The sequence below is a fragment of the Pteropus vampyrus genome, unplaced genomic scaffold (assembly GCF_000151845.1).
Source record: "Pteropus vampyrus isolate Shadow unplaced genomic scaffold, Pvam_2.0 Scaffold45, whole genome shotgun sequence".
NCBI classification, from domain to species: domain Eukaryota; kingdom Metazoa; phylum Chordata; class Mammalia; order Chiroptera; family Pteropodidae; genus Pteropus; species Pteropus vampyrus.
Window position 1 is genome coordinate 161495 of NW_011888826.1, and position 21160 is coordinate 182654.

The following is a 21160-nucleotide window of genomic DNA, read 5'->3' on the forward strand; positions in this document are numbered from 1 at the left end:
ATGCATACTTCTTTTCAAATAATTTATTTAGTATACTTTGATTCCTTATAAAGTCACATTCAGAATAAAAACATGTATTTGGTCTATGGCCATGCTACTCTGAACAAGCCCGATCTCATCTGATCTCGGAAGCCAAGCAAGGTCGGGCCTGGTTAGTACTTGGATGGGAGACCACCTAGGAAGACCAGATGCTGTAGACATAAAAAATAAAAAAAATAAGAGATTGTAAACTGACAAAGTCCTTGCAATCTGTGAGGTCAACTAAGGGTTGCCTCACCTAAAAAGAAAAAAAAAAAGAAAGAAAAAAAAAGAAAAAACTTGTATTTAATAGAACATAGAACATATGTGTACCTAATTTCATTTTCTATTGTCAGGTTTCCATTTATTTATTTATTTCATAGATTTTTTGAGATATTTTGCATGTCCTTCAATTTCTACCTTATGCTCAATGTAGTCAGTGCTATTCCAACTCCTGGAGGCACCGTGACTACCCGGGACTACAGTAATGACCATGAACTGGGGAGAAACACATCTTAAAATTTTTAAATAGTAAATACATATCACTTAGCATGTAAACAGCATCTGATGAGTGAGTGAAGAATTGAATTCATGAAACATAATGGGTGCCTATAGATTAAAATTATTTATTTTAGAAATAGTGAGCACAGTGATAAATTTTCTATATTGTATCATTCTCCTCCTAAAGAAGACTCTAGATTGTCAACTTCAGTTCTCTTCTGCAGTCCATTGTTAAAATATTTATTTTAAAAATGTTGAAAATATTATAGTCACAGTCCACCAGCATTGGTCCACATTGTTATCACCAGTTACATTTTGGGAAGCTAAATAATATATATGTTTATAAAACAAAAATAAATGTTTTGTTCATATATGTCATATCATAAATATTTTAAAGTTTAAATTTTCCTTTTATTTTGAAGTGTTCTTTCAGACATTAAACATCTACCCTACCAGGGAGTGAAGGTACTCTTCAAAATTAAGGCTTAGTATCTTTAAATTTCTTCAAAAAGAGGCACGGTCTGATCCTGTGTTTTGAAAACTTAGGGCAAGGACCTTCTGGTACTCATCTTTAGACATTCTACAGTTATTGATTGAAAAAAAAATTGGCCCTCAATAAATGGATGCTAATGAAATAAATGTTTGATTTTGCTTCCAAATTAGAATATGCTTTGACAACCACAAGGACCGTATATTCTACATAAGTTAAGACTGAGTTTTGGTGCCAGGGAGTAGGTAACATTTGGGGTGCTTCTCCTTGCTACCTGTGGTAGGGTGATCGCTGGTTTCCAGGATACCACCATCCTCCTCTGCCTCGACCCTAGCGTCATGTTCTTCATTGCAGCCCGTGTTTGGGCTGTAGTGTCGGGGCTTCATTAACAGGGATTTTCTCTTGTTGACTGGAACACCCAAAGCCTGCTCTTCAGCTCTCCTTTTCTTCACCAGTGAGCAATCATACGCAGCACTGTAGTGATTGAAGCAAATTAAGAATATGATAAAATAAGGTTACTGCTATTTGCCATTTGACACTATGAAGTATAGACCAAAGTCTGTAGAAACTTGGGCATGAAGGTTTAGGGTTTGTTGTTGGAACTAACAAAAAATAAGCCCATTCATTGAAACGATTGTGGATTCTATTTTACTTCCTATCAAAAGAGTTAAAAAAATCATCCTTAATCCTGAGTAAGCATATGTTAATCTGTGCTTTGCTTGGCACTATACTAAATACCCAGGGCAGAATGAAACAAGATTTGCACTGGTTTGCTAATCCTAGGAAAGAGCTAATGTGAAAAATATACACCAGATACAAAAAAAAAAAAAAAGAAAAATGTGTCCAGTATGAATTAATCACAAGGTTTTCAATAGTTATTTTCTTCCCAAACTGCTTATCTCTGCTACAGTTGCCCAACAAACTTGAGATGTCACATTCTGAGATCTGACTTGAAAGAAAGGAGCATAAAGGGAGGGGACAAGTTATGAACATTCATAACAGTCACACACAAAAAAAGTGAAAAGATATAACGTGGCATTCTGCTTTTTCATTCTTACCCATTTGGCACATAGAACAAACACACAAAAGGAGGAGAAATAAGATTGGATTTCACAAAAATGAACAAGAGTTTATCCTTACTCCTGTCCTCATATGATTTTATTTGGAAATGCTTCTGAGGGTGGCCCTTTCAAAATGGATGTCCAACATACAGCTCACTCAGAATTAACGTAGATCACTCTATGTATTGAAGTTAAGACAAACATTCTCTTGGCAAGATCCAAGGAACCAGAGGGTTTAGCTAACAGTGAATCTATGAGAGCTATTTATTAAATGCTCTAGGGAAAAAATGCAAGAGCTTTAGATGAAAAGGTTCAGAAGAGAGGATCCTAGACTGAGAGTAATAAGATATTCCTTATTCCATCACTAAAAAATGATCAAATATTTAGTAACATTATTAAATGACACAGGCCTTAATTTGTTCTCTTAGAAACATCAATGCAAAGATGGGGGCCCACTCATGGGAATTATTTGGTTATAGTCATAGGTGAATTCTCGAATTCAGAAGAATAGATTAAAAGACTTCAGAGGAAAAAAAGTGTTATTCCTTCTAGGGAAAATAATGATTTTGGGAGGAGAGATAATTCAAGAAGTTTAGAAATCTCTCAAAAAAAAAAAAAGATTAAAAATTGGAGAATTGAAGGTTATTCTGAGAAAGAGAATAGTAGTTCCTAAATAAACTAATGTGCTTTTGTAAAATTTCTCTGACGGGCCCAGTGTCAAAGTGATCATGCACAGAAGATGGAGCAAAAGAGCATATAACCAGATGACCATAGGAGCAAACACATGCTTGTATAAGAAGACTGCAGCAAATGAAGACTGACATGCTCTGAATCTGCAGGTTTGTCCAGGAAAATAGTCTACGATGTGCAGTTATGCTGTAATTAGGGTGAGCACAGAGAGGCAGAACTATCCCTGTACTGGCCTTCTTTGTCAAGGAGATTGACCTTTGGAAGGAGAGGGGCAAAAGAAACATATCAAAAGGGAATAAGTTTCCTAATTATATGAAAAGAGTTCAAGAAGTTTTCTAAACTACTTTAAAGTCTCCTGAATCAAGTATATTTCCATCAAAGGTGCTCAGAAAATATGCAAGAATACTAAACCATTATCTCATACCAAAAGGATTTATATAAAATGAGGCTCCTGGCAAATGTCATTCAGATATTAAAGCAGGGAAAGAAAGTGTATTCTAAAACCAATTTAAGCATAACATTTGTATTGAGAAAGAGGCTGAGAAAGTTTATGATGAAAATTAGTCATTGCCAGGAAACACTGATCAATGAGACCCGGGGTGGTGGGGGTAATTAAAAAGAAGGTCACTAATCATTAGAGAAATGCAAATTAAAATCACAATGACATATCACCTCACACCTCTCAGAATGGTTATCATCAATAAATCAAAGAATAGCAAGTGTTGGTGAGGATATGAAGAAAAAAGAACTCTCATACACTGTTGGTGGGATTGCAAACTGGTACAGCCACTATGGAAAACAGTTTGGAGGTTTCTCAAAAAATTAAAAATAGATATACCTTTTGACCCAGCAATTGTACTTCTGGATATTTATCCAAAGAAAATTAAAACAATAATTTGTAAAGATCTATGTACCCCAATATTCATGGCAGCACAATTTACAATAGCCAAGATATGGAAGCAACCTAAACGCCCATCAACAGACAATTGGATAAAGAAGTTATGGCTCATATATACAATAGAATATTACTCAGCCATTAAAAGAGTGAAATACTACCATTTACAATGACGTGGATGGACCTAGAGGTTATTACACTGAATGAAATGTCAGAGAAAGATAAATACCATATAATTTCACTTATATGCAGAATCTAAGGAACAAAAAGAACAAACTGATAAAAAACGGACTCACAAAAATAGAAGACAATCTGGTGAAGGCCAGAGGGGAAGGGGGTTGGGGGACTAGGAAAATGGAGTGAAAAGGGGTTAAAGAAGTAAAATTAAAAAAAAAAAAACTGGCCAGTCAGAAAAATGTCATTTCTTTCTTTGATGGTTGGGGTGATGAATAAGGCTGCATATCTACTACCTGTAAGATCCTTATAAACTTTGTCTTGTTAACCTTATTATCCAAATTTACTTACAAAGACAAATTGCATTCCCCAAATCGCATATCCAGCAATGTGTACTGTTGATATTTGAATCCCAGTCTGCTAGGCCCCAAGGCTCATGTTCTCTTCTACATTTGCCAAATTAGAACAATGATTTTGGGTAATTTCCATAAGCATTTGACAATCGGGTAAAGTAATACCTGGATAAACCAGCCACCTCTCTAACAGGAAGGAAGCTGCCTAACACAGGGCTTTGCCCAATAATTCAGGTGCAGATATATACAACATTCATTAGATCTGGAGATGCTACTGAGTTGCAGCAATGAAAAACATGTTGTAAAATGTGATTAAGACCCCCCCATATATCCATAGTCTAAGCAGTAAAATGAAACTCATGAAATGACATTTAATGATAATAAAAATCAAGTTCAGTACTTGGGTCCAAATAACTGTGCAAGGATAAAGGAAACATATAAGGTTTTACCAAAAGTACAAATTTAGCTTAAAATAAATAATTGTATTTGATACAAATTGTGTACGAAGTTCCCTAAGTAATATTAACTGTGTAATCGGTAACAAATAATTGATCTTTTGGAACACCAAATTCCTTATCCATCAAACAGGAATAATAATTTTTATATCACATGTTGTAGATAAAGAAGATAACCTTTGTGATGGTAAGGACAAAAATAGGTCAAGACAGAGCTGCTCTGACTCCCGGCTCAGTGCTCTTCGGACTCTGTCAGCATCAAGTCGATGTCGCTACTATGCAACATCACAAGTGCTCTCTCTGGTACACTGCACTGATTTATACATGCTTGTATGTCCATGAATGAATTTCCTTTTTTACGTATTACTTATATTTACATAAATTACATTAGATTTATACATAACATTTGCTTTAAATCCCACACTCTGTGCATTTCTCCATTACAAAGTAGCCATAGCCCAGGCAGCATTTGGACCTAAAATAAAAGGCTTTGTAATAAATATTACCCTTTGTGTGTGCATAGAAAATGGTCCCTTTTCCTAGTTTTCCCTGAGGGCACACTATTTTGGCTTTATTGTGACACTTCACTGTGACACTGCAATGAGGGAAAGCCATGCTTTACATGTCAGTGAAAGAAATGCCACAAAATGCTAACATATCTTCTCAAGGTTGCCAGAAATAATTTCCACTGGGTTGTGTTTTCCCATCTGCGGAGCTCTGAAATGTTAAGGAAATAAATGAGCTCTATTATCTATATTTTTCTAGTAGATGAGAAAGAAAGAGAAAAAATACACTCACCACTGCATTTATTGTTCCGTTCAATCAAACTGTTGCTTTAAACATTCAGAGTTCTCCAGGGAACTTTATCAATGCACCAGATACCATATTTCATATCTATGGTTTTGATTTTATTAAAATATCTTTAAAGGATCTGTATTTTTATCCAAGGGATTTTTTTTTTTTTGCTTATATATTTGAGAAATGCTTTCATTTACAAACTCAAATCCTAATTTGAAATGGTATTCACTTTGTTGACAACATATGGCTGAAATTTTATTCGAAAAATGATTGAAGAAAACAATAATTAGATAACATTAGTGATAGACTCAGTGCTGGAAGTATGTTTAGAAGTCAAATTCATTAACCTTTCAGCTTTCAGAAAAGAGTACAACAAATTAGGGAACTGTGAATGCCCAAAATCTGTCCAGTAAGCACTGGGCTCCAGAATACTTTTCCATCTTGTTTTCCACAGTAGTAAATTCTCAGTGCAAGCTACCAGAAGATATGTACCATTAAGAAATGTAGCTTCAGCTGTAGATATATTCTGAGCACACCCTCAAAAGAAAATAACAGAAAGATAAATAGAAGTTATTAATCCTTGAGTCCAAGGAAACTATTTACATGCTCCAATATTTTCATGGAAAATTCATAATGGGTATTCCTACTGGTTTCTTCCAATTAGGCAGAATATCACAGACTTGTAGAAAGACATCAGGAACCATAAATTTGAATTAAGAAGGAAAAAACCAAAAATATGATGTATGAAAAAGAAAAAATTAAACTTAATTTTTTCAGAGACATAACTGTGTTTGAGAAAATCCAAAATAGTCTATAGGTTAAACATTAAAATAAGGAAGTAAATTTAGTGAGGTTGCTGTTAAAAGTTAATCGAGCTTCTCTATACCAGCAATAAAAAATTTTTAAAAATAATTTAAAAAATAAAACCACTTATAATACATAGAAATAAAAAATACTTAGGAATAAATGTGACAAAAGATGTATAAAACATATAAAACAAATAACATTCTGAGAAAATTAAAGACAAATAAATGGAGAAATATAAAATGTTTATGGAATAAAAGATTCAGTATTGAAAGATTTCAATTCTCCCCAAATTTATCTATTAGATTCAATGCAATTCCAAACAAAATTTTAAGAATTTTTAGAAGTTAACGAGTTAACTCTAAAATCTATACAAAAATGAAAAGAACCAAGAATAGCAAAGATCATCTTGAAGAAAAACAATCACAAAGTTGGAAGTCTTATAGTCTTGGATGTCAAAGTTTCATAAATCTATACTACTTAAAAGGGAGTTACTGATGCAAACATAGACCAATGGAATAGAATAGATGTTTCATCTATTGGGTCAAGAAATAGACACACATATCTATGGTCGATTTATGACAAAGGTGTCATTGAGGAAATGGTTACTTCTTCTATGAATGGTGCTAGCTCAATTGGATATCTAGCTGAAGAAAAAAATAGGTCTTGACAGCTACTTTATAGAATATACAACAAAAATTCCAGAATGATTATGGATTTAACACATGAACTGTAGAACAATAAAGCTTCTAGAAAAAAAAAAAGTTAGATAATATTTTCATGACCTTAGCAAAGATTTCTTAAGCAGTTTACAAAAAGCACTAATTTAAAGAAAAAAACTGATAAATTAGAACATATTAAAATTAAAGGCTTTTATTCACCAAAAGATAACAACCAGTAAGTAAAGCCTCCTATCAATATTTTGTTTCTTGATCTGTTTACACAAGCATATTTAGGTTGCGAAGATTCATTGAGTTCTACTCTTATGTATGTGCTTCTATATGTATATTATACTCCTTAAAACAGTTTTTAAAAGACCGATAAGTGTGATAAAGTAAGCCAACAGCAGGGGAAGGTATTTGCAATTCATATATACAGAATATATAAAAAATTCTTCCAAATAAATATGAAAATGACAACCAATGTAAAAAGTAGGCAGACATATCACAGAAGAACTGATGCACAAATGAAGAAGTATTCAGGCTCTTTCATCTCCAGAGAAATGTAAAAACATTTGCTTCTTAGCTAATAAAATGAGTACCATAAGTGATATCCTCTAAAACTTCTCCCTATCACCAAAATAGTAAATCTGGAACACTATACTCTAGAAGGAATGGCAAAGATTAGTGCCACCCTTAAAATTTAGAGAATGCATAATTGGTGGTCCTTATAATTCACCAGTTTAGACACTAACAACATTGATCTCAGTGATTAACAGTGGACTACCACAAACTAAAACAAATAATCATTTGTTGTGATGATGCTAGACCGAAATATGGAATCTTTGCTTTAGCAGATAAACAGACTCAAATATGTGTTTGAGACATCTGTGTTCCACAGCCTGAAAGATGAACTAACAAAGATTCAGGGACACACTCTATCAGTGAAGTTTTAAGGGGCTCAGTGGCCTGGGGCATTGCAGATGTCTTCATTGTAATATAAGAAAAATTATTGTATCTTATACTTTTCACTACTGCAAAGGAAGCACAATGACAGATTGGCTTATTTAGGTTCAGCGTATTTTATACTTGAGAATACTGCTCCAACCCATGCATTGAGTATCAAGAGAGGTGGCCAGCTTTGAAAGGCCTGCAGAGCAGGTCCAGGCTGCACTAAGGACAGCCTTACTGGTTGGACAAAATTCGGTAGAGTTTATGGTATATTCGAAGGTATCTGTAGTAAAAAGAAAAGATGCTAATGGCGTTAATGGCAAGATCTAATGGAAGAATAAAAACACAGACCCACAGGTTTCTGGCTTAAGGCCATGTCATTTGCAGCAAAGAATTATACAATACTCAGTGAACAGCCCTAGTAGAGAAAGGATCCCTGACCATGAGGCCAGAACTGACCACCATGAACTGGTTTCTGTTAGATCTACCAAGTCATAATGTCTAGAATGCCCAGAAGTAATCAATCTTAAGACGTAAAGTCCAATATTGGGCTGAAGCAAGTCTAAGGGGAACAAGTAAGCTGTAGACGTTTATGACATCCCCCACTCTGGTGACAGTATGTCATGCTCAACTGCTACAAATGGGGCATATGTAGGACTCTTGACTATCAGATACAAAGGAAGAAAAGGGGTGAGCTTGGTAAGTGGGTTGGTTCGACATCTGAATACAATCTGAAAATAGGTGGCAGGCCACCACTCAAGGGTGGCTCTGAAAGGACCAGAGAGAAGAAACATTCCCAATGGTCAGAACAATAGGGCAGAGCACTGGTTTAACTCGTTCTCCACTCTGCGTGGAGAGAAAAGTTGCCAAGTTAACAAAATATATGAATTCATAAGCCAAGTGAATAGCTTTAGCTAGTCAGGCAGGAATAGGAGATGAATGATTTAGTTCAAAGAATAGGGACAAAGAGGTCTGAGGAAAAGGCATGTGGGTAAACATATGAGACAGGATAAAATGTAGTCTTTGTCTTGCATGATGACACCCATCAGAGAGCATATACCAAGGAATAAGCATTTAATCTCTATCTAGACAGAATGGTCTAGTAACGAGAAGTTAGCCAGTTTCCGTCTTCAGCTTTTATATACCGGCATAATGGGGTCATTAATGAAGGAGACTTAGTGACAGAGATGGAGTCCACCAGCATGGGCTCCCACTAGGACTGATTTAGCTACTCTCGCAGCCCAAGATCCAATCTGCCAACAAAAGAAGTAATTGCCAAGCTCCCAATATGACACCATCCCTTGAAAAGACCAACCAACCACTCCTTTTCACACTGGAGGGGGCAGCAATTCAACTTAACTACAACTTAAACACATATTTTGGATATGAATTTGCATTCTCTACCTTCAGAGCCTCAGATGTTACCATTATCTGAGGGCTTACATAATGTTTTTTCCTACCAACAAGAAATTTCCATATATCTCATTGGACCAAGGGACCCAGTTAGGAAAATGATCATGGGAATGAAATTACTGGATATGATGTTATTACTATCTACCACACATTCCAGACATTGCAGCCTGATAGAGTCATAGAATAATCTCTTGAATGCATAGCTGAGATGTTAACTTGGAGGTGACACCCTGCCAAGATGGGCTACCTTCCTGGGAGGCAATATGCACTCTTAATGATTATTATATAATGCTATATCCTGGATTGTTTGAATATATGGGTCCAAGAACTAAGAGGTAAAATTAAGAATGGCTTGGCTTACCATGAATCTCAGTGACTAAACTGAAGGATTTGTAAATCATTTGCCCCAAATCTTGGTTCTGTGGGTCTAATAATCCCAGTCCCCAAAGGGAGAATACTTTCACCAGGGGACACAGTAAGAATCCTAATAAACTTTAAACTCTGACTGCCTCTGAGTCACTTGATATCCTTGTGCTTAGAGATCAACAGGCAAGAAAAAGAGTCACCATTCTGGCAGGGTAATTGACTCTGTTCATTGGAAGTAGGAAAGTTGCCATTACATTTTGGTAAAAAAGAATACAATTGGCACCCAAGTGATCTCCTGAGGTATCTCCTGCTTCTTCCTGGCCCACACTTGATAGCAAATCAACATGTGCTGCATTCAGAGAATCTGAAAGTCATAGTGACCAGGAGCTCAGATACCTTAGGGATGAGTTCTGAGTCAGGCCACCAAATAAGCCCTCTAGATTAGCAGAGGTACTTGGCAAGGATAAAGGGATTGCATAGAAGAGTAAACAGATAGTGAACTTAATATACAAAGTAAGTGGATTTGAACTGTGAAAGAGTACACAGTGGTGGATACTGAAGCATGCCACGCCCCTCTTCCCACTTCAGGACTAAGATATTCATTTCCCCCACCTGGTGAAAGTGTTGGAAGCTAATGGATCTTAGCTGAACCCATTTCTGGGAATTGTCCTCAGTCAGAGAAACGTCTATCCCCAAATTACATGCCCATGGGGGCAGCCCATATTCACCCTTGTGTTAAAGCAGAACAAGTTCTGATAAGCAATCCCAGCTCCAGAACTTCCAGCAGGAATAACTGAGACTTCTGCTGCAACTGCATTGCCATTCAACTTCTCCCTCTGCCCAGTCCTGCTTCCTTTTTAGCTAACAGATGTTGCTGCTAAGAGGATTTCCTAAAACATTGTGTTAAAATTCCTGTCTCACTCTGTTTTTCAGGGAACCTAACCTGGGACAAAGGCATGATGAGATTAACCCTGGAGGCTGAAGGCATGTACTGGAGGTTAGGGTGGAAGTGCTGAGAGCTGTGGAGTTCACCCTTGACCTACAGGACTTGGATATAGTCCCTCCTGCAGTCTGTTCTGAAGGCCTAGCTAGAAGATACATGGTCTTGGCTGCAGCATGTGAGTTTGCTCTGGACTCCATTTGAAGCAAGGAGGGGAAGACAGAACTTATTATTATCCATTTAGAAAACCAAGAAATATTGATGCTTTTGACTTAAAAGACCAATATGGAAAAACACGTGTTTATTTGACAACACAATGTATTGTTTTGACATATGGTTTTCATATTGCTGCACTGGAATACCCATTCATGGTAATCTTTATCATTTTATTTTCAATTTTAAAATCTAAAAAAATGACATACGTATTTCAGTGACTTTTCCAAGGAACTTGTTATTAGCTCAGTATAATAAAAAATATAAAAGTGTGAGACATGGAGAGAAAGTAAACACATGAGACAACAATAACTGACAAGCGAGAATATGCAATTAAGTTTGAAATAAGTGACACAAGCAATATGTGAGAGAATAGGTCAGAAATGAAATAGACTGGATGAACACTCTTCTCTCTGTGTTTTAACAGATAAGTTTCCTTTTAATGATCTAAAATATCACCGAGATCTAAAAACCTCATTAAAAAAAAGAAAGAAAATGTAATCTTAATATTATGTTTTAGGAAGATGAGTTTTCAATATTTTCCCACTGTACATTTCACAAAATGAACAGATTATCCTAAATGCCTATATCATTTTTGGTAAGAATTTAGGCAATGTGAAGTCATGTTTTCCCCAGACGTGATGCCGCATTTGATGCAATGCTATATCCTCTCCGTACTTTTTTAAAATTTAATTTGAAGAAGTGGTCACTTCCATTCCTGAATCCCTTTGACCTGGCACTCTTTTCTGCAGATACTCAGACAATCTGCAATGGCTACTTGACTCCACTTTTAGAAAATCAGGACAGGAGCTGGTAGAAAAGCCAAAGTCACATGATCATTTGAAATAAGCCTCATGGCTCCTGAGAGAGGTAAAGGCCATCATAAATGACAGATTTACTTTATGCAGTGAAGACTATAGATATCTTGTTCATTCTTTGAGCACAGTCCCTGAAGTTCATGAGCCAGCTCTCTCAGCTATGTCTTAGAAACTGTGACCATGCTCATATGTACAGAGCTATGCCAAGCTATAGTGTGCCCAACAGAAAACCTTAATTTAAGCTTCTCCTATTACTCATGTCACAAATCTAGTATCTAAGTTGCTATTTATTAGTGGTTGGTTTGCTGTCATGGAACACTGATTCCATTGGCAAGGTTATTTGATAATATCAGGTTTATAAGAGGGGAGAATTTTTTTCCCATAAGACCAGAGATAATAGATGCTTTTTCCTGATTTAATTGGGATTAAGTTTTATGAATGATAAATTAATTGTATAATATTTACAAGTTTTTCATAAAACAGTCAAGCTATTAAAAGCCATACTGTAACAACAATAACAGAAACAACAATAATAAACTTGCTCTGAATTATTAGGTAATAGTTAAGTGGAGCTAAGAAGACTGCCCACAAACCTGCTGCTGCCCTCCTGTACCAGGTGAGCAAGCAAACCCTTCTTTGAGATGTCATTCCAGCAATGTTGTCAAAACACTTTGATTCTATGCCACCACAGCGTTTGGCATTTAGCATGAGTATAAAACGTAACCCTTTGCACTGTAAATCTCTTTCCTAGTAACCTGGAAAGATCTGCAAGAAAAGAGAAACTGTTTCTTGTTCACTTTTTATCTTCAGTGCATAATATAACGCCCGTGTCTTAGTAACATGCTCAGTATATGTTCACCGAAGTTGAACTCCACCCAGATGTGAGCATATAAAAATGACTTTGGTGCAAACATGAACCTAGGAAATTGGCTTTCTCCAGGAGATGCCTCAAAAAGCTACCCATTGAATGTATAGATGATGTGTCTGGCTTATCCTGCAAACTTTTGTTCCTAGTTCCCCTCACCACTAAAGGTGTGCTTTTGCAAGACAACCGAAAAAGAGACAGGAAGTAAGTTAACAGTAGCAGGTCAGGCAAGAAATCCCAGTTGGTCTACATGAAGATTGACCAAATAACCAGGACATGATGAACTGATCAAACTCTGCTCTCTAAGAATGCAGACCAATAATGTAGTTTAAAAGATAATTCAATCCTCTTGTGAACCAAATTTTCTAAAGAAACAACTATTTAATCATTAATTAAAACACAAAATAATACACCAACATTGGGAATACGGTTTAATATAAACTTTAAATTTTCTCCAGTTTATACCTAAAGACAAACAATATATCTCAGTTAAATAATGTAGGAATCATCAAACTTCTTTTAATTGACAATAGATTGATTAAACAATTCAGTTAATGATTAGCCACACTATAACTTAGTCATGCACTATATTAATAGGCTATTGGCCTTTTCAGAAACATAATATGATGGGTCATAGGAATTTCTCTAAAAGAATAGAAGTTAAATATATTTAGATAAAATTAGAAAATTAAAGACGGCAAAGAAATGATCATTATAGATTTGAGAATCAGGATACTGAAAGAATTCAGAAAGAAGTTAAATACAAAGTGAAATTTGTTGTTTTTGCTGGTAAATTTGGCTTCATTAAAGCCCCAGACTGTTATTTTCATTTACATTTGCTTAAGCATATCAAAATAATAAAATATATGTGGTCTTATATTAATGTTGTCAAATAGCAGTATAAAACTAAAGATATTAAGAAAGATTATACATTAATGATCTTATTTTGATAATGAAGAAATATGAAAATGAAATTCACATAGTTCATAAGTGTTTTGCTGAAATAATTATTATATATGAGAAGATATTTGAAATAAGCCTTACTTAAAAAGTTTAAAAGAAGATTATTGCATCATCTTAGTTGTTCTATGATAAGTATTTTATTATAGATTGCATCAGATGAAAAATTAAATGTGGTCAAATAATAATGGAATCTTGACAATTTAAGTTAAATACATTTGTAGAAATGAGTTCAAAGTGACTCAGTCAATAATCCAAATTTTTTTTTACTTAAAGTTTGTATTCCTAACCAAAAAATAAAATAAAATAATGAGAGCTATAAAATTCCATGATAATAGAGATTAAAAATCCAATAATTTACATATTGTGTGAGTATATGACCATAAACTTTCATTGCCTAGTTTTAGAAGAAAATAATGTATGTCTTCCTTTAATTTCCTTAGCACAGTATTTTATGTAGAAATTGGTCTATCAGCAGAAATTTCGTTAGCAGAATATGCTTGCAAAAAATGGTTAAATTAAAAAAAAGCAAAAGACTTAGGTGCTACTTAAGGGGGGGGGTTGAGTGTGCCCCCATTCCTCTCCTTTCCTCCTACCTCCTTGTGCTGGGTCTATACAAATGCACAGTATGCATGGATATGTCCTGCTTTTTCCCTAGGAGAAAAGGGTTTTAAGCTCCAAACTTCAAATTCGAAAGAAAATAAATCTTAAATACAAGTACCTTCACATTATTTTCTAATCGCCTCCATAAATGATACAGAAATACTTCATTTATCCTACCACTTAATCAACATTATTTTGTTTAGTGAATAATAATATCCTGTATGTCCTCCCCCTGACTTTGCAACTTATTTATACTTTATATATTTGTGTATAGCATAGTTTTTAGGGCTTCCTAGAAGTCATTGAGTACTTGTTGTGATCATCTAGGGACTGTGCAAGCACTTTTTGAAGTTGGAGGAGAAACAGAACTCTTCCACACACATTTTTAAAGAAGAAACAGTTAACCTTATCATAAAACTTAGAGAGCAAAATGAATAGTGGTCATTTAATAATCAGAAGGACATTGCAGTATTATTCATGGTAGCCAAGATCTGGAAAAAAATCTAAAGACCCCATTAATGGATGATTAAACAAAGACTCAGCCATAAAAAAAGATGAAATACTGACGACATGGGTGGATCTTGATAGTATCATGCTAAGTGAAATAAGTCAGTCAAAAAAGGACAAGAATCATGAGTTCACTCATATGGGATATAAAGCAGAAACAAATAAACAAACAAACAAAACAAACTGATAGACACAGACAACAGTATGATGGTTACCAGAGGGGAAGGGGGTAGGGAGAGGATAAAGAGGGTAAAGGGGGTCAAATTCATGGTGACGGAAGGAGACTAGACTGAGTGGTAAGCACACAATGCAATAAACAGATGATGTATTAGAGAATTGTACACTTGGGACTTACATACTATTAATCAATGTTACTCCAATAAATTTGATAAGAAAAATCACAATGAGGACTTTAAGATCTAATGGAGGTTGTCAAATAGACTGCAGAACCACTATCCAGGAACTAGCAAAATTCCATTTCAAAATTCCAATTTTAGCTTTTGTTTTTGAATGGGAATATCAGAATGGAGTAAGTGACAGTGATTGTAAAGTGCACACAGAAAATCATCTGCTCTAAAATAGTTTTGAACAAAAATAACAAAGGTAATTAATATTTAATTCATGATCATGTGAATAAATGCAAGATATGTAAATTAGCCAGACTATTTAGAGGGGGGAAAGTTTATTGTGAACAACTTATAAAGAAATCATCTCTATTATGCACCATGTCCAAAACTATCAAATACAAGTTCCTATTTATGATTGTGATGCAGTTACATTCTTATTAATGAAGATGATCTTGTTTATTCACAAAGTAAAAATCATTAACTAATGATGGGGTTTGGAGCTTCTTTGTTACTGCGGGTCAATCACTCCCCCCAAACACTCAAGCCAGGGCCACATAAATAAAATTGACTTAATTTAGTAGGACTGGAAATGATGATCAAGAAACACAATGGTTTAATTAGCACTGTAACAAATAATGTATAGGTGTCCTTCTGTTCTCTTATATGGACATTTTTTTCTTTTTCTCCAAAATGTGCATACATGAACTCTTTCTAAGGAGCAGGTTCTAAATGGTTATTGAGAACGACAGAGAATGGAGCTTCATATAAATTGAAACATTTGATGCAAGAATTAAATGTTTTTTTCATGCAATAGATAATTATAACCATTTCTCACATATTAGACATTAATACAGCAGTTTCTTTCTCTTTGAACTATAATTAACTCACTACTGCTAGGTAAAATTTATGTATATATAGTTTTATTAGGTATTATTTATATTTGTATTATTTTTCAGTAAGAAGGAGAGTTATATTATTTTTGTCATCTAAACAGATTTTATTAATGTTGACCTTTTCATTTTTGCCAGTTTCTTTTTGTGGCAATTTCTGTCGTAGTTTCTACTGTAGATATTTCTCAATGTTCAAAAGAATGTTTTTCTCAATTTCAAGTAAGGTGGGATTAGTATGAACATTTAGAGTAGAAATTTTCAAAAGAAGGAAAGATAATGTGAAAGGAAGGAAAGGTGAGAGAGAGGAAGGAAGTATATGAGATGGAAGTGATCAGAATGAAGGAAAGCAAGGAGTCTGGGAAGAAGAAAGGAAAGTAAGAGTGTGTGTATGTGGACTAGCAGAATAAAGACACTGAGAGGAATTAAAGAGGGAAAGACTAGGAGACACAGACACATCAATATAAGGCAAAAATACACTCACTGAGGGGAAACAAAACAAAACAGGCATATATACAAACACAAAGACAGAACTTCATTAAGTAATATGAATAACTAGACAGAACTTCATTAGGCAATATTAGTAACCTGGTAATTCTGGCTTTTAATTACTGATAAAAGAATTTTTAAGAGTATGTGGCTGTTTTATGACTACTATCCTCACTGCCAACTTTATTTCTCGACAGTTACCTGAATGCAGATACTTGGTCCATAAATCTAGATTGCCTTCTTGGTTCCCGGAACTGAAAAACTAGAAACCTACAGATACACAAGGGCTTTGCTCTAAAAAATAATTGTCTGATATTTGCAATGCTTCCATTGATCATTTTCAACTTCACTGAAACACATTAAAATCATTTCACAGAACTTGCTGCCATGCTGGAGTAATATTTAAAAGGAAAATTGTTAAAATAATGAAGTGACTACTGACTTAGAAGACACTTAGTTTGATATATTATTATAATTATGTGTATATAAATGTACTTGTAATATCTCTGTATATATGTATAAATATACATATATTTACACACACAAATCTATGAAATTTTTAAGTATCCTTTTGAATCAGAAATAACTTGATTTTTAAAAAAAATTATTTATTTTAATTAGTTTCAAGTATACAGTACATTGTACATTGGTTAGACATCTATGTAGTTCATAAAATGATCCCCCCAATTACTCCCTCCCTCCCCTGGACCTCCACCTAGCCATCATATTAATGCTAACTGCATTCCCTCTGCCATGCTCCCCATCCCCGTGACCAATTATCAACTACTAATTTGTACTTCTTTAACCCTTCACACCATTTTCCCAGCTCCACTATTCCCCTTCCCTCTGTCCATCACCAAATTGTCCACTAGATTTGTGAGTTTGTTTTTGATTAGTTTGTTCTTTCTGTTCCTCAGATTCTGCATATAAGTGAAATTATATGGTATTTATATTTCTCTGTCTAACTTATTTCACTCAGCATAAGAACCTCTAGGTCCGTCCATGTCAGTGCAAATGGTTGGATTTCATTTTTTTAATGGCTGAGTAATATTCTATTGTATATATATAAACCATAATTTCTTTATCTGTAGATGAGCATTTAGGTTGCTTACATATCTTGGCTATTGTAAATTGTGCTGCCATAAATATTGGAGTGCATAGATCTTTACAAATTATTGTTTTGGTTTTCTTTGGAAAATATCCAGAAGTGAAATTGCTGGGTCAAAAGAAATAACTTGCTTTTAAAGGCTGTGCCTGATATAGAAGTACTCAAGTAAAAATTAAACCTATAAGTCCAACTTGTCGCTTCCTGTAACCAACCCCTTCGATGCACACCTGTGCCTTCCTTCCTATCCACCACCAGAGAGTCTGAAAAATCATTCCTCCTGCCCACTTGTCCCAGCCCCTACTAAGTCAGACAGGCTTGGTCTCAACATGGTTCTGCTGTCTCTTAATCCAGCAGGTTAGCCATCTTCCCAGGCTACTCATGGGTTACAACCATGTTTCCATTTACCAGTGGGAGTAGAAGTAAGTGACTATTTTGCCAGCACATGCGTACTAGTTTAATATTACATCATATAACTTTTTTTAAAAAAAATCATATTCTCATTCAGGATATTATACAGCTGTGTTTTCCAGAGAATGCCAAATAAACTGGAAACCCAGTTCTGAACCAGAGTTCACTACTACTAGACAATGTAGACAGTAGCACCTGTCCACAAACTATAAAACAGGATATTGAATGTATTTGTATACTTCCTGAGACACAGGCAGTGATTCAGGGCATGGACGGGCTCAGTATAGTCATGTTATCATTTGACCCACACATTGGTTGTATAGACTTTTGGGAGCTATCCTGTAAACCATTATTTATAAGAATGTTTCCATGAGTAATAGAGATAATGAGGTTAAAAACCTGTTTGCAAGGTTGGTCTACAATGTTATTAAAAAATTGTTCTGCATCTGTTATAGATATAGAAATAAACAACATCAAAGCTTAATTCATTAAAGCACAAAATCATAAAAATTGAAGACATTTGTGTCTTAGAGTATAAGATTTCTTTTGACACATGATTTTTTTGTTTCTTTTTAAAATATGGGGCAATCTTGTTAAGGATGTGTAAATAGAAGTGAGTTTGAAGGAATCGGGGGAATTGGCCTTCACATACACTAAGGGAAATCTCTGGTCTTATTTATTCTTCCTCCTTGGAACCTCCAGCCATCCAAATCCATAGCAGGCCAAGAATCAGGCCGTATTTAGAGTTTTCTGTTCAATCTAATTTAACTCATCTTTACAGAGTGCTTGCTTGCTCCCCTTGGGAGTGAACTGAGTGGATACATCTCATTCTCTCCACTCAGGTCAAACCCCAGCCAGAATTCACTGCTCATTCCATCGTGCTCCCTTCCATAAATCTACTTTTATAGGAATCATCACACTGTGTTTTCATGACCTTTAGGATGTTACTTTTCAAAAATCATTGAGTTCCTGTCTTATTCTAGTGCATTCTATAGTACTCAGAACACATTTATGTGTTTTTTTCATTAACACCATATATGTATCAAGTACCATTCCAGATGTTGTGAATATTATCAATGAAATAAAAGGTAACAATTCTTGCTCTCAGAAAATTTACATTGTCATAAAAAGATACAGACCAGAAACATGGTAATTTATGTGTTAAAAAAAAAAATCTTTTTTTTTTCTTTTTCATTAAGAATAGAGAAAACTGAGAAAAGAGGACTTGGCATTTTAAAGGCTAAAGTCAGGGAAGGCCACTTGAGTAAAGACTTCAGGCAAGTGAGGGAGGCAGACTGAGGTTATTCAGGGGATAGCATTCCAGGCAAAGGGGAGAGCATGTGAAGGCCTAAGGCATCAGCAGGTCTAACCCAGGGAGGAGCCTGGAGTCCTGGGGGCAATGGAGAGGTTGGAGAGTCGAGGCCAGAGTAAAGATTTCTGCCTTTTCCTTTGAGAAAAAGAAAACCCATTGGAGGGTATTGCGAAAGAGGGAGAATACTGACTTTCACTTAAAAAGTAAAAGTGTTAGAGGCAGTCATTCTGGCTGTGTGTAGAGTGAACTTCAAGAGGCAAAGGACAGCAGGGAAACCAGTCAGGAGGTTGCTGCAATAATCCAGGTGAGCAATGATGGTTTAATAATAGCAATGCACATAGTGAGAAGTGGTCAGATTGTGGATTTCTCTTGATATTTGAGCCATAAGAATGTCTACAGGTTGCATATAGGGTATGAAAGAAGGATCAAGGATGCTTCAAGGCTTTGTTCTTCCCAATTTACTGACACAGGGAAGGGTGTGGTGGGTATGGCCAATTTGTAGAAGATTGTGATTTCAATTTTGGATGTATTAAGTTTGAGATACACATTAGGGATCCATTTGGAGATGCTGACTACACAATTGGAGATTTGACTTTGAAATTCAGGGAAGAGAGGATTTATTTACACGTAAATGTATTGAAAGCCTGAATAAGATCACCAGCAAAAAGGATCAGGGATGTACCCCAGCAGGCCCACTGTTTAGAGACTGGGGTGCTGAGGGGAAACTAGCAATGAGAAGTAAGAAGCTACAGTAAGTGTGGTAGGAGAAAATCAGGAAGCATCTCATCTTTAGAAGTTACATTTCTTTGAAAATGGCCATGGAGGGTGAGCCTGCCAGACCTGTCTTTCGGGAACCAGCACTGTGATCTTACAGGACAGACTGCAGACTTTGTGTTGGCTCTCACCTACAAGGATCCAGGATAATCAGAGGCTCTGGAGCAATTACCACGAACACTTTGAGGTGTCTAGGAGTCTAAATTCTCTCTATTCTCTCAGGGACAACCTGGAAGAACAGAGTTTACTCTGTGATTCTCACACAGGGGGATAAAGATGGAGAGCAGCACTCAGGGGCAGAGTGCAATCATTTCCTTATACAAGTTTCACTCCCCTGGCCCTGATTTTAAATGAGTCCCTAGAGACACATTCCCCATTCCACCTTTGAGAAGCATCCCCATGTGCTTCTCCCCCACAGATGAAGTGAGTTTTCACACCTCAGGTTGAGAAACACTGTGAGAATATTTAAAGAAAGCCCTCAAACTATTCTTCCTTATCTATACTTCTTTGTACCTGGCTGCCCAAGTCTATTTCTTCTAAGTGTTCACATGTCCAGCAGTGGCTTTACCATATTTTCTTGTGGCATCAAGCTTCTTCTGTCATAGACTCACTTGTCTGATCCCATCACATAAGCAACTCAGAAATAGGCAATATGAATTTCTTTTCCAGCTTTGTTTTCTCATCCTGACTGAAAATGACCAAATGAGATCAAGGGAGAAGCTAACAAAATTAAGATCACCTCACTTTTATATTTGATACTTTCATAAAATATATTTGTAGAGGAAGACACTTATAGGCAATAGAAAAATGAATTGGAAGTGATTATAGCTAGAGAAACCTGGTTTGTAGTTAAGGGGTCAGTGTAAGCTTTGCTGGCTGAACAGTCTTGACTTTAAAAGGACAGAACTAGCAAAATAATCTAAGAATTTAGATTGCAGAAAAGTTGCAGTCCCTTTAAAGATGTTATGGAGAATCAATATATGAAATAAAAATTCCTTTATAATGAATTATGTTATCTATTCTAAAAATGAACACTGGTAGACAATATAAAATAAAATATTTCTCAAGTAACATCATGTACTAGGGATACAATGGTGAATAAAAGAGACTTCTCGTCCTTAAAATGTTATCAGTATATCAAAAAGGAAGAATTATATATGATTAATTAAAGATTTTTTTTTATAGTTTGCTCCCTTTTTTATTGTTTCCCCAGCCAAACTGTACACTTAAAGGGAGGTCTGCTTTCTTTTGAATGGGTGGACAGATGAATGGATGAATAATGAAATAACAATGATTCAAAG

General features: G+C 35.3%; 1 protein-coding gene and 1 pseudogene across 7 annotated transcripts in view; one reads left to right on the forward strand and one right to left on the reverse strand.

Moving 5' to 3' along the window:
• Positions 1–21160, reverse strand: part of ST18 (ST18, C2H2C-type zinc finger) — a 261551-nt gene that overhangs the window by 61056 nt on the left and 179335 nt on the right. For all 7 annotated transcript variants that reach the window (XM_023530033.1, XM_023530031.1, XM_023530034.1 and 4 more), the window contains one exon: positions 1284–1483. In XM_023530033.1, the coding sequence (XP_023385801.1) occupies positions 1284–1483 (200 nt within the window). The remainder of the gene's footprint in view (positions 1–1283; positions 1484–21160) is intronic.
• LOC111738987 lies at positions 82–200 on the forward strand (annotated as a pseudogene).